Source organism: Nylanderia fulva, unplaced genomic scaffold (genome assembly GCF_048542155.1).
Source record: "Nylanderia fulva isolate GAGA-0341 unplaced genomic scaffold, ASM4854215v1 Scaffold7, whole genome shotgun sequence".
Taxonomy (NCBI): Eukaryota; Metazoa; Arthropoda; class Insecta; order Hymenoptera; family Formicidae; genus Nylanderia; species Nylanderia fulva.
This window is the reverse complement of record NW_028190807.1, coordinates 2,553,594-2,567,122: the sequence shown is the minus strand read 5'-3', so window position 1 is coordinate 2,567,122 and position 13,529 is coordinate 2,553,594. Positions and strand designations below refer to the sequence as shown.

The 13,529-nt window shown below is 41.8% G+C and overlaps 1 protein-coding gene across 2 annotated transcripts in view; it reads left to right on the top strand.

Annotated features, from left to right (window-relative positions):
- The window catches only part of Sema2a (Semaphorin 2a), a 187,241-nt gene that overhangs the window by 43,436 nt on the left and 130,276 nt on the right, over positions 1-13,529 (top strand). The window contains exon 1 of one of the 2 annotated variants that reach the window (XM_029307370.2): positions 3,601-4,868. The exons of the other annotated variant lie outside the window; for it this stretch is intronic. Coding sequence (XP_029163203.1) covers positions 4,691-4,868 — 178 coding nt within the window. The 5' untranslated portion in view covers positions 3,601-4,690. Of the gene's footprint in view, positions 1-3,600; positions 4,869-13,529 lie in introns of those variants that run through there. 2 annotated transcript variants of the gene reach the window in all.

The window sequence follows — 13,529 nt, the reverse complement described above, 5'->3', positions numbered from 1 at the left end:
GTTTTGTAGCAGAATATAAAGCTACAGTTAAGCGGATTTAGCGGAACAAAAGAATATACCCGCGCCCGCGCAAATTCTTACAGCTAAGTGAGATGTTGCCCGGATCCCATATGGAGAAGGCAACGGACTACAAGTTTCGCTTTCCCCTTAAATGAGATGATGAGATCTCGATGCCTACCATGTGTTTCAGATGAGAGATAAGTGAAAGCCGTATCGCATAGATATTAAGTATAATTTAGTGGATTGCCCGCGCGCGGATGAATCTTTCGAAAAGGAAGAGGAAGATACCGAAGAAAAAAAAACCTGATATTTCACGTTATAAGAAATATGCAGGTGTGTATGTGTATGTGTTTGTGAGTCTCGATTATACCAGGCTACAGTCGCTCTTGTCGTGTCTCTCAGCGGAAGGAAATACTGAATAATAATAACGAGACAGCTAGGCAATTATAACGCTGTTTAGGGCTTTGCGTGCAATATGGATGAACGCGATGGATGGACCCTCGCCAACGCATATTTGACGGTAATTATGGCGATTATTCCGTAAGCGTGAAAGTTTATAACTATAATATATCGTTATCACTCTCCGGCACGCGAATATTTTTGGCATAAAATTTGCGTACATTAGATTGGAGCTTTTTCAGAGAGTTTAACGTAATTTATTAATTTCCCATATATTTTATATATCGCGACAATATTTTCGGTTTTGCCATATTTTCGTACACGAGTGAGGTCAAAAGGATGACTGAATAAAGGGGCAAAAATCTGTAGAAAATTGCGAAATACGCGAGATAACGCTGTGCGAGGACACGAGTTTTGTTGATCCGCGTGTCAACAAATATTTTCGATTCGTTCGTACGAAAAAAGGGATCCGTCGATTCGCGAACTCAGATGCAACGAAGCGTGGAAGCTTCAAAGGCGCGCAAAGCACCTCCGCGGAATAAGAGGATAATGTGGACTCGATTTGACGTCTTTGAATATTTAATATCGCACGAAGCCGTCTCATCACTCGCGTCTTACGACGGTTCAGACGCTTGCTACTATTGAAGTGGAACTAACGAAGGATCATGCTGTTCGCGATGTAACATCGTGTCGCACATAACTGATCGCTTTCCGATATAGAAACATCATTTTCTGTGAGATGTCCTCTTGGCTGTGTATTCTTACTGCTCTTCTTCTTTCTATATTAGACATATGACAAAAATGAGCAAAATATGCAATCCCGATATCGTAAGCGAATAGACATAGGATTCGCCCGAGACTTTATAGAATTTTCCGTGGAACGCATCAGACATTTCGCAATTTCTTCAGCGCATTTATTGCGGAGAGGAGTTCTTACCTTGGAGTGTTCCACATCGCAGGCACGATTTTTGCAGACACATCCCGCTCGTGTCGCGCACACCGACGCTTTATATTTCAAACGTTGAACGCGACGATACCGCCGGGATGCAGTTTACGGTTTTTCCGGTGATTTGCCCCGCTCTTGCTGTACGCGTTCTCCCAAAAAGACGGCACCTCGGACCGCGCCGAACTGTAAGGACAGTCGTAAGAAGTGGCGCGACGACGGGAGAGGGCCAGACCGAATGGCCTCATGCAATTCTAAACTATTTCAATGAAATGGGATAGAGCGACTGGTGGATTTGTTGGTCGCGGCACTCGACCCATCGTCTTTCCGTAGCTCGAGCAGAACGAAAGAGAAAGAGAGTCCGCGCGAAAGAGAGAGGGAATTAAGAAAAGCCACGCTTTTACGCCGCTCCTCGACTGGTTTTCCCTTTGTTCTAAAATTCTTACGACTTCCCTTACCTCCGTCGACTGCACCTTCACCACGAGCAACAAAGGAAGTGGTCTGTAGCCCCCGCTATGCTCGTAATACCCGGTATGTACCACTGCGCTACACTCTACTCTGGGATACACAGAATTGTCTCCCCTTCCGCGTTACCGAGAGAGAGAGACACTTTGTAGCGTGGCTTGGATGCTGCGCAACTTTCTCAACCAGCCCCTGGGCTCAGCTAACTTGGAGGATTTTCGTATTAGCATATCGACTTATTCATACACCTCGCTTGACTTCGTTCTCGCGGCATCCTTCGGGATGTATCGGCGCGCAAGATGTAGTGGATGTCTGCAAGATCGAACGTGTATCTCAGTCAATGAATTTTTACTTTGTGAAATGAGCGGCAAAGTGATACAGTTGCACAGATGATTTTCAAATTTACGGTCCCATTATTAATTTTGCTACATTTGTGCTAAGACATTGACACAGAACAATTATATAATTACTCATTGTTTATCGTTTCATGTTCACTCTACGAGAAAAAGCTGATATTGAACATGAATATGGTATACGCGATAAAAGAAAATATTAACGTCTTGCATAATCGTGTCTGTTAAGTCTTTTGCCCTAATCAATTCATAAATACACAAATAATATGAATAGTCACCTAGAATAACAAGATTTCGCTCGTGTATTGTAATTACATTTACATGCACTCAGTAGACCGCTAACTGAATTTTCGCTAACTGAATGATTTAGTCGGAATAATTGTGTTAACCGCTTTACTTCAATTAGCGTTCGTTTGCGTCAACTATCAATTTAAAATGTTATATTATGCTTATAAGGTTCAATTATTAGGTTCCTTTTTCCAATTTAAATCATTTAGCTCTCTATATCTATATGATTTCTTCTCGTTATATAAATTGATCTCATATTTTAATTCTTTTGTAATTTCTTCGGAATTCTATAATTTCATAGCAAATTGGATTTAATCTGATTTATACAAGCCTTAGAAAAGTTAAAATGTATGTAAGCGGAAATATTTAAATAAGTAGAAAATATCGACATTAAGTTGTCAAAAGCGAATTTCTTTTTATTAAGTACTCTTCTTTAATATTTTATAACGTTTCTAGTCATATCCTTTTTAAAATATAGCATAGATAAGTAATTAATATATAAGTTTTAGTGTATATATAATATTTATATAGAGAGCGTTTCAATATATGTATATCAATTTCAATTTCTTCATCTCTTTGTATATTCGAATGTTGCAAATCTGACATATTTTTCATCAGCATTTCGCTTACGTCCATCGATAAGAATCGATATAGAACGAGGATCTCGATAATCGCATGAGAGAGATCTGTCGAAAGATTTACTACGAATAGAGGAAGCTTTATCGGCTTTGCCGGATGCAGCAAGTAAGATGCACAAGGGTGCGTTTCGTTTGACGTACTAAAAAAAGAAAAAAGCGCGAAAAACTTCTTCATAATTCAGGCTTTGAAAGTGCCATAAAGTTCGACTTGGAGTATCCATTCGACCTATCCTTCGCGGCCTAAAATTTTTCATAGTCACCATAAAAAAAATGCGTACACTAGGGTCGCGAGAAGGGGCTGCCGTTTACTCGCCTCTTCGCGGTGATCACGGCGAGTATCTCGGATTGCGACGAGGAACCGCCGCGCCGGTGAGACTGTGGACTGTTGTCAACTGTAGAGGTAGAGGTAGTCGTGCGCTATCCGTAGCGGTCGCGGCCGAGTAAAGCCGAGGACGGACGAGCGGCGCCGAGCGCGGCTAAACGCGGCAACGCGCGTCAGAGGGTAACAGTCGTGCCGCGGCCTCCGACGAGAGAGGTCTGTGCGAGCGTCGTTCGTCGTTAACAGTCGCGGCAACTTCGGTTCGGTTCGTAGCGTCGCGACTTCAACTCTTGTACGATACAACGATCATGTTATGACGGATGCCGTGTCGCCGATACGTCGCGTCTGCGATCACCCGGTTATGATGTACACGCGATAGGGAAACAAGTAGTATAGCTCGTCGTCTCCGAAGTCGCCCGTCTGCCTCGACTCGAGCAACAGATGTGACCATCGTGCGCGTCTCGTTCTTTATATTTAGTTGATCAAGATTTCCTCAGTTGCTGAAAATTCGCGACGCTTCGATCTCAATCTCTCTACGATTGTTTCGTTCCTCTTGTCGAGAAGGCGTCGTAACGAATAACCACGAGCACATTCCACTCGCGGAGATAAGAAACGTTTGAGTAATCCAACGATCAAGTGAAAGATAACATCGGGGAAATAAGAAGTTCTTGGAATCTGCGTCTGCGATCGACGTAAATTGCTGCTCGTCCGCGATCGACGTGAATTGCTGCTCGTCCGCCGTTCTAAGAACTTATCTACGGCTTAAGGGCACCCGGCCGTGTACGAGAAGTAAAAGGAAGAATTCCTTTGTCCTCCGAGACGGTACGGAAGAAGAGGTGGACGAACCGTGGAGAGGGCAAGAGAAAGACGCAGCCAAACGAAACAGCACGCGGTCTCGAGTTTCTCGGAGTATACCTGCCGTATATAGAAGTGCAACAAGGACGACGATTAAACGAGAAAGAGAGAGAGTGAGCGAGGGACGCTTTGTACGGTGAACGGCCGTCTCGTTGTCGGTGCCAGCAGCCATAGGGCAACAAACCACGCGCTGCACAGCCGGGAGAAACTCTCTTCCTGCTCAAGGTCAGAGCATCGAGGTCCACGCGATTCTTTTGCAATCGCGTCGCGTTGCGTTGCACTTCGCAGGCCGAATCCGGACGATCGCGAGTGAAGTAAAGCAAATCGTGCGCGTAATGTTCGGGCGGAAGTAGAATCGCGAAAATCGTTTCGTCAAAAATTCGAGAGCGTTTGAGAAGAAAAAGGTGAGATTGTGTTTGATTTCCTCGTGACCATGCTGAGGCAGAGGCTATTACCGGACGCCATGACGATAGTTAGAGCAGCTGTTCTCGCAGCTGTTCTGGGACAGCTCGTAGGCCCCAGCTCGGCCAGCAGACCCGCCGGTGCACACCCTGGACATGCTTATTTCGAACAACCTTGTTGCGGACGTTCCCATCTTAGGCATCACAAAGGTCAGTTCAGTTATTTTCAAGTGAGCTCGATTAGCAAAATATCGGAGCTTCTCGATGACTGCGGAATCGCTATTAGTGATGGTGAAGTATTTACGGTCGTAGGAATTATGAGCAATTCCATGGGAATATTTCCACCCAGCTGAGCTTATTTTGATTGTGGTAGGACAGGCTCGTGACGTGCGAGCGGAAGCGGAAACGGATGAGCGAGGCGATAGCGATGCCACGTGGTATCGTGATTTTTCGTTCTCATCGTCGAATGTGTCGTTGTTCGCGACGATGACAGAGAGACGCACGTTATACGTTTCGCATCGTATTTATGCTCGCATGTTCGTGGGATAATCGTATACAGGAAATTCCATACGACATGAAATTCGTACTAGGATAAATTACGCAATATTTGTTCGCCATATTATCGATATCCAGCTGAGAGAGATATATAGAGAGTTTTAGAATACAAATTTTACATGTTGGTACACTGACAACAAATTTTTTTAACTTGACAGAACCTTTCAATTACAATAAATTACTATTTTATTAATCGAACATATATATTGGTATTTAAATCAAATGTATAAATACATTTTGTTAAATTTAATGTTATATTTAATTTAAATATTTTATATGTTCAATTAACGAAATAATATTTAGTTAAAAAATTTAGTCAAGTTAATAATTTCTTTTAGTGTACAGTATTTTAAATGTATATAAGAGAACAATAATAAATTGTCTCAACTATTATATTATAAAGATTATCTAATGACAAAACGTGCAACATTTTTCTAAGCTTCTTCTATCTGATTTTTTTCATAATAATGATATATTTCATTAATGTAGTTTGTACTGATCGATAAGCGATGGCGGTGCAATTTTTATATCAAAATATCAATCACTATTAATTTGCAAATATATCGTTTACATTAAATACTGTGACTTCCGGGATTATTTCATTGATTGTGAGTTTCCCGATCAGCTATTTACAATACAAATTATATAATATGTAATATACAATTATACAAGCAAGTAAATTCAATTACTTTTTTTTATGTGAGAAAAATCTTGCACATGGTGATCTTTCTCATGCACTTTTGGCAGGGGTCATTTGCGCTTTATCTGGGGAGCCCCTACGTAATTACACCTTTGTTTGATGAAATGCAATTAACGTATTGAATGCTGGTACACGAACTTTATATCGAATTATACCTAATTATAGAAAACATATTTCTTTATTTTTATTTTTTTTGAGAGGAAGAAAATGGCAATTATCTCATAGTATTAATTTTTCCGAACAATTTGCTTAATTATTATAGTTTATGCTAACTAGTTTGTTAAGTAATATTATGCTTATTAGTTTGATAAGTAATATTATGGTTAGTTAACATCAAACAGCTATTATATATTAATTTCAACTGGTTAATTTATGACGTAATTCTAATAAGGAATTCTAATAAGGAAATCGAATAAGGATAAAACCGTCGATACTTTGTGGTTCGTCGCTTGTCGTACAAGGAAATATACTGTTATTCGTAACGATATATTACGCAAGGTGGATTTTTCAGGGAAACCTCGCGATATTTTTTTCACGGGACGCTGACCTCCTTCTCCCTTTCCGGTAAATCGTTTAAAGAGAACGGACGAGTGCGGAATGTAAAAACGAATGTAATGCCCGGGCAACGAAATACCCGTTAGCATACATCACCAATATTATCTCGGGGAAGGCCCTGCCACGCGATATTACCGGGGCTTAGAACGCCGGGGCTGACTTCATTATGGTACCGGGGAGAGAGAGAGAGAGAACCGTCGAATGGAATGTGGAATGGTCGGTTAGCTGGCTGGTCTCGGGGTCCGTGTGTGGAAGTCGAGGTGGAGGAGAGAGAGCATCGCCGATGCGTGGCGGCTCTCTCGCGCGTGTATATAAAGCAAGCAAGAGACCGCATGCTGGGGAGAGACGCGTTGCTTGCAAAGCAACGCGCCGCACGCTCGCACACATATATATAAGCACACACGCACGCTTTCGAAGAACTTACGCGTTTCCCGAGCGTTTTCTACGAGCGTAGCATTTTCCGGAAGAGAAGGGGACGCGGACTTTTTGGGGAATTTGCGGCCGGTCTGTTTTCCTGTCGCGCCAATGGCGGAATTTTCATTACGACGAGACGTGGTTATTGTCCTTGTAATGCGCCGTACTTCCCACGGAATGCGCGTGCCCACGTGTGTCGGTTTCGCGGAATGTCGGTTTCGCGACCGCGCGAATATTTCGGCGCGAAGTTTTGGGAGCGTTTCGGTGTAGTAGCAACCGGTAGCGATTCTCTCTCTGTGCGCGACACTTGTTTCCGAAGTTATCACCGACTAATTTCGTTGCCGTGGTGTGTTGTCGCGTTCCCGCGAAACGCTGAAAACTATTGTTGCGAGAGCTCCTGGGCAAACGTCTAATCTTACTTTGTGCGACGATGTGTTTGGATGGCGGGTGACGTGATTCCGGCGCGAGGTATGCAAGTCGGAGCAAGGCATGCGGACATTGTGTAGATAACACGAACTTCTTGACGCGTAATCGTTACTTGAGACCTCGCGCGATAGATAACGATACTCGGATTTCTCAAACAGTCTTTGTTGAAGAAATATCGATGGCCGTTGCATGAGAGGCGAGCATTGAAACTTATTCGTAGAGTGCAGCAAGCGGCGTGTTGATTGATAGTGCAAATCCTGTATACTCTCCCCACATGCTAAGGATCTCTATATATATGTGTGTGTCTACTATACTATAGCACATCATACCGCATTGATCTAATCTGTACTTGCGGGCAGGTGTCTACGCCACCAAGCGATCATGAATTCTAAGCCCTTCGTATCGGATCTCTGTTAACTAACGGAACGGATATTAATTTCGACAGGCTTCTCAAACCGATCTGTTGATCCAATTTACACGCACATTTGACGTGTAATTCTCCATATAGTTTCGCATGTAATGAAGTTGTGCGAAATTATGTACGACTATGTCCTGTTGTATTAAACTATGCACCTCTCAAGATACCAGTAATCTTTGTCTAATAAGTTAAACGAGCGTTTTCAATTACGGTATCGCGACGATGACGACGACGAGGCGTTTAATCGCTATCAGTTAGCTATCGGTAATCGTAAACATGTGAAGAGAAGGCGATAATATTGTACAGAGTTTAGAAACGAAAAGAGGACGCGAAAGAAATCACATAACGTTCAACGATGTTGAGGAAGAGAAAAACGTCGCGACGGGCCGAGAACCAGCAATCTCTAAGATTGCTCTAGACAACATCGGAATAACGATTTATGACAAATTATATAAAAGTTATATAAAGAAAATTTTTCGTAAAAAATAAGTTAGATGTCACATTCGTGATCGAACGAGCTTGTTGGATTACGAATGAATTATTGTTAAATACACATATTTGCAATTAAGCTAGATAATCTTTTGTCTTCGAAAAAAATATATAGGTGCATTTATTTTATGGCTATTTTAATGTATGATTATTTTAATTGTCTACGCGTTTTTTTCGCAAAATTAAACAATAACATTTAAATATCATTTACTGAATATTGATATTGCGCGAGCTATTATTCGAATTATTTAATAACTTTTATATATTTTTTTATTTAAACTAAACTACTATCGCTATTTAAATTACTTCCTGAACTAATGCGAATCAAGTTAAATATTATTTTTTTGACGCAATGGTACTTTATATACTCTCTTTTGGTTTGTTTTTCTTTCGTCATCCACGTACAACCGACTTTTTCTCGGCAGATTATCCCATACAGATGCCTAATTCGTCGGTAAATTCAAGGAGTTTGAGCGGCAATGCTCTCTTTGCACTACATAGAGATTTGTCAGTATGTATTTGTGCGTGTGCGTGTGTGTTTGCAGAAGTCGCTAGGCAAAGAGAAAAGGGAAAAGGTAGAACGAAGCGCGGTCGTTCGGTCAGTCATGAGCGCCGGACGGACCGCGAAAGTTTTCCTTTGGTCGCACGAAGGTCTCAAAGATTTTCGAGATTAAAAGCTCTACGAGAGAGTCAACTACATTCGCTACCAGTCGTCCGATTCCGCGTTACAGCCGCACTGTCTCTCTCTCTCTTTCTCTCTGACTTTGCCGTTCGCTATCGCTTCCGCTAAGGCTATGTAATGAGCGACCACAGCTAAGACTCATCCAGCGCATGGTATTCGAGGCCGCGCATTCCTGCGGTCCCGGGGGTCAGCATGAATGCCGAGACATTGCCTTTGGGGAGAGCCTTGCGAAGTTATACCATCGGAATCAGCGGGAGCTTTCGTACGCGCGGCGGTCGAATTATTTCCCTTTGAAAAGGCGCGTATCCCGCTCAAGCTACACCGAGCTGAAAGAGCCGGGGCGTATAACCCTTTTGCTAGACTCTTGGAAATTATTCCCCAAGTTTTCCTTCTGATTTCCGCCGGCGCGCAAATAGAAGGGGGCAACTTTTGACGAGTCTCGGTATTCGCGAACGCGACGCGACACCAGGCGACGCGACGTCGCGGCAAAAAAGCATCGGGAAAGGGGAGAAATCGATTAATTTCTACTCTCTGCATTAAGTTGCTCTAGCTCTTCCAGCGATCTTCCAATTACTTCTTTTTTTCCTTTCTTCCTTCTCGCGTCTGTCGATGCTCTGGAAGTTCTCTCGTCTCGAGGAGGGTAAAAAGCGCGCGCGAGACTGCAGCAACTCGTTCATGGACGTAGGGAAACGGATAAAGGGTTCGAGAAGACGCGTGGCGCGCCAAGTTTGCCTCGCAATCGTTGCGGGCGTGCGCACGCAAGTGCAATGGGAACTTTGTTGCGAAATCTCGAAGAAGCTCGAGTCTGAAGTGTTGGTGCAAATCGGTGGCTGGAAGAGAAAGACCAGCCGCCTACGATTCGCGATGGAATAGTTTTTGTAACTTTACGTTGTAATTGCGTAACGTCGAACGCATAGCGACTTAGCCAGGCATTAGACGAAGAGCGAATGAGTTTTTTCGGCCGTTTAACTTAAACTCATCGCGTGAGCTTTACTCTTTCGCTCTGTAATCGTCGCTTTAATCGGATTTGAGGAACTCGTACGAACTTTAATTCCCAATCCGTGTACAAAGAATTTTACAAACGCGAATTAAATTAAACAGCGGGACGTCGTTCTTTCTTTCTGTTTTTCCCGCGCCCGCACACGCGCACGTTTGACAGCTTACACGTTCTCGTCCGAAAGGAGCAGCTTTAGCGGCATTAGCTTTTATCTTTTCTTTATTTTCGGGCGGGAAATCCGTCCGCGATGTAAGCTTCGGCTAGAGCGACGCCCTGCACACAAGACTCTCACGAAACGCTAAACAAAAAATACGCGAAGCGCGAGTAAGACGGTGAGAGCGCGTCGGAGGGAGAGACGGTTTGGATATTCCAACGACAGGATTACGTGCACTGTGAAGAAGGAAATAGCAAGAAGAGACAAGAGAAAGAGTAAATCTTGCCTTTTTTTGCCGTTTCCTTTACTCACATCCTTCTTTCTCGCTCTTTTATAGCTACAGAAAACACTTTGTACTCGGTGGTGTAAACGCGCGAAAGTACCTGCATTCGTGAGATGAAACGATTTTGTCGCTACGAATATCTTTTCGCGGATAAAGGGAATAATGAGGACGTAATGCGGCCTCTCTAGCTGTCTCGGATGTTTACACGATGGTCTGATCTGTACGCTTATGAAACTTTGCTTATGATAATTTGCGAGAACATAGAAATAGATTACATACTGAAAATTCAGAATTATTTCTATTTCGTATTTTGTTATATTTATTATATTGATAAAAGAAGTTGCGAAATGCTTCTTCTGTATAACTACTCCAGCATAATACTTATTAAATCGTTCATGAGGCGGACGTTAAACAAAAAATGAGAATACTTCCCTCATTTATGTGATTCGAGAAGCAGGATACGATATGACGTGTACTGGTAATTACGACGAAGTGCGTATGATATTAGCGTCGGTAATAACCGTCATAAGTATACAAGACGCGGAGAAGATCCGGTTGCTTCTAATAAAAATATTGTAATAATATTATTTATCGAAGTATGTGTGCGTGTTAATTTTATTCCTTAAGGCAATGCGGAAATCCCGCGTATTTCGAACGTATAGTTTTAAGGTTTACTAGGTTGTTGGACGCGTTAAACTTACACGCGGAGACATTGCATTCTTGCGTTTCTAGTATTACACGGTTCGCAAGCGGCGAATTTGAACGGTACTTGTGTAAGTTTTTCTACGCGACTTAACGAGATTCTACATCGAGAGACGATTACTTTCGGTCAAGACGGTATGTACGTTGTTGTTATGTCGCCATCCAATCGGAACTTTCGCACGCGCAGTTAAATACGTTTACTACGTGGCTTTTTGTCGAATACGATCTGGCCATCGAGGTGCACCGAGGTTCTTAACGACAGATACTTGGAGAAGTTACAGATGTGGACGTAGAAAGCGAAAACTTTGAGAAAATGCGCAATCTTGCGATAACAATGGTAATAATCATTTTCAACTGTCATTTCTTTTTGTTCTTCGCGACTAGTAAGTAGATTGATGTATCGATCTCTCTCTTTAATATTAAAAATGCATTTCTAAAAATTAGATTTCAATATTATACGAGAATAAATGACTTATTGTATTAGAATATAATTTTATATTATTCTGACATATCGTTTTTCTTTCAATATTTCTTGAATATTCAATAGCATTGTTCGAAAAATCAAATCTGGAAGTCAAGTAGCGTAAAGTAATATCGCCAAATTTTATCTTCGTAAGAATATTTTTAATCTGAAATCATACATTTATATTAGCGGACTTTTATCTACTTGTTTCAATAACAATTTCCTTGAAAATAGAACAAAATATTTTTAATAAATATTTTATGGATAAAGAGAAATATAATTAAAAAATAAATAATTTTAAATGGAAGCGAAATGGAGTGGAATCTTCTATGAATTTATTTATCGAAGTTATTTATCTAATGTATATTTTAAGATAATTGAATTTAAATAACAAAGCCGGAGAGCTATCATAACCTCGCTGTGTCGCAATAATCTCAAGCGCGGGTTTCAATAAGACGTTCGTCACGCATCGATAACAGACGGCTAATTGTCCTGTATCAATAAACGAAGCGTAGAGATACCGTTCACAGGGGGAACCCACTGTTATCGGAATACTTCGTCGTGCAAACAGAGGGTTAGTCACCTAATCGTTCGAGTTTCCCTTCTCCTCGCAAAGCGCACATGCACGCACGTACATATACCAAATCCCTGATATAAGTCGCGTAGTACTCCATGAACCCTCGAGATCTTTCCACGTGTTCGAAGTTATCTCAACTCCACCCTCTCTCTCGCGTCGTCGGGAAGGATATCTGTTCGTCACAGAAATTTCAGACTGCGCGCTGTCTTCGTCCTTCGCAGATCATGACGCGAAAAGGAGAGACGAGACGAGAGAAAGGAAGAGAGAAACAGAGACAGGAAATTGAATCTCGCTTTATCTCGAACGGCGATATTGAAAAGAAAAAAATGACATTCCGCGCCTACAGCCACCGCACTCCCTCGTGTTCAATGTCGACCGCATAAATTGTTATGATCGATATCAACACATCCGCAATACAAAAACTCTCTTAGTCGTCGCCATCTCTTCATTCCCGGATCGACACGTTCGACTACATTTCTTTTCCCTTCGAGGAAAGGGCTTTCTTATTTTTCGCTAATCTGCGAATTGCTATAGAAGTATATTTATTATATTAAAAGTAAATCTTTTTGCATATTTTTCTATTATTACACATAAAAATATCTAAAAAAATTTATTTAATGTTTTTTTTTCAAGAATATATATAGTGAGGAATCTTTAAAATCTTTTTTCTGAAAAACATGAATTTTTCTTCCTAGGGGGAAAATAAGACAGATATAAAGATAATCTCTTTGATTTGCACGCAGCGTGTCTTTTCGTTGTACGTATAAATTCACGATTACATCCAGCCCGCGGCTCTCGTTCGTGAACAGCAACGATCTAATTACACTAACGACTGGTAATAAAAAGCAGCCGACGCGCCGACGTCGCGGAATTCGCACGCAATTACCGCGATCTCGAGGGTCAGGTACGTATATTGCAAGGTACTTTCGGACTTTTGCAGGCAAAAGTTTGTTCGTTCGTTCGTACGTAGACGATGTATCGTAATATACGCACAAACTACCGTGAATATAATCGTGAGCATATATTTATCTCGCGTGCGCACGCATTTCGTGCACCGATTATGCATTCGTTTTAATCTCGTACCGAACGTCCGGTGGGACCGCGATTGCATTCAAGAATACGAACGAAACCGTTAAAAAAGCGATAATTGCACGACGACGCATAAATTCGAAGCTTTTGGCCATACGAGCTTTTGTTTATCGTGATACATACACATATAGTATATGTATATGCATATAAAATATATACTCGCTTTCTTTCGTGGAATTCAACGTCATTTGAAATATCATTTAATGAATATTGACATCGCGCGATTTCGGATTACTTAACAGCTCGAGCTCGCTAATTTATTCAACGCGAAATTAATCGTAGCGACTTTGATCGAAGTCGTTGAAAAGTCGGCGCCGGCAGCCGTAAAGTATATATCTTGCGAAAAGTGCGAAAAGGGATATCGCGC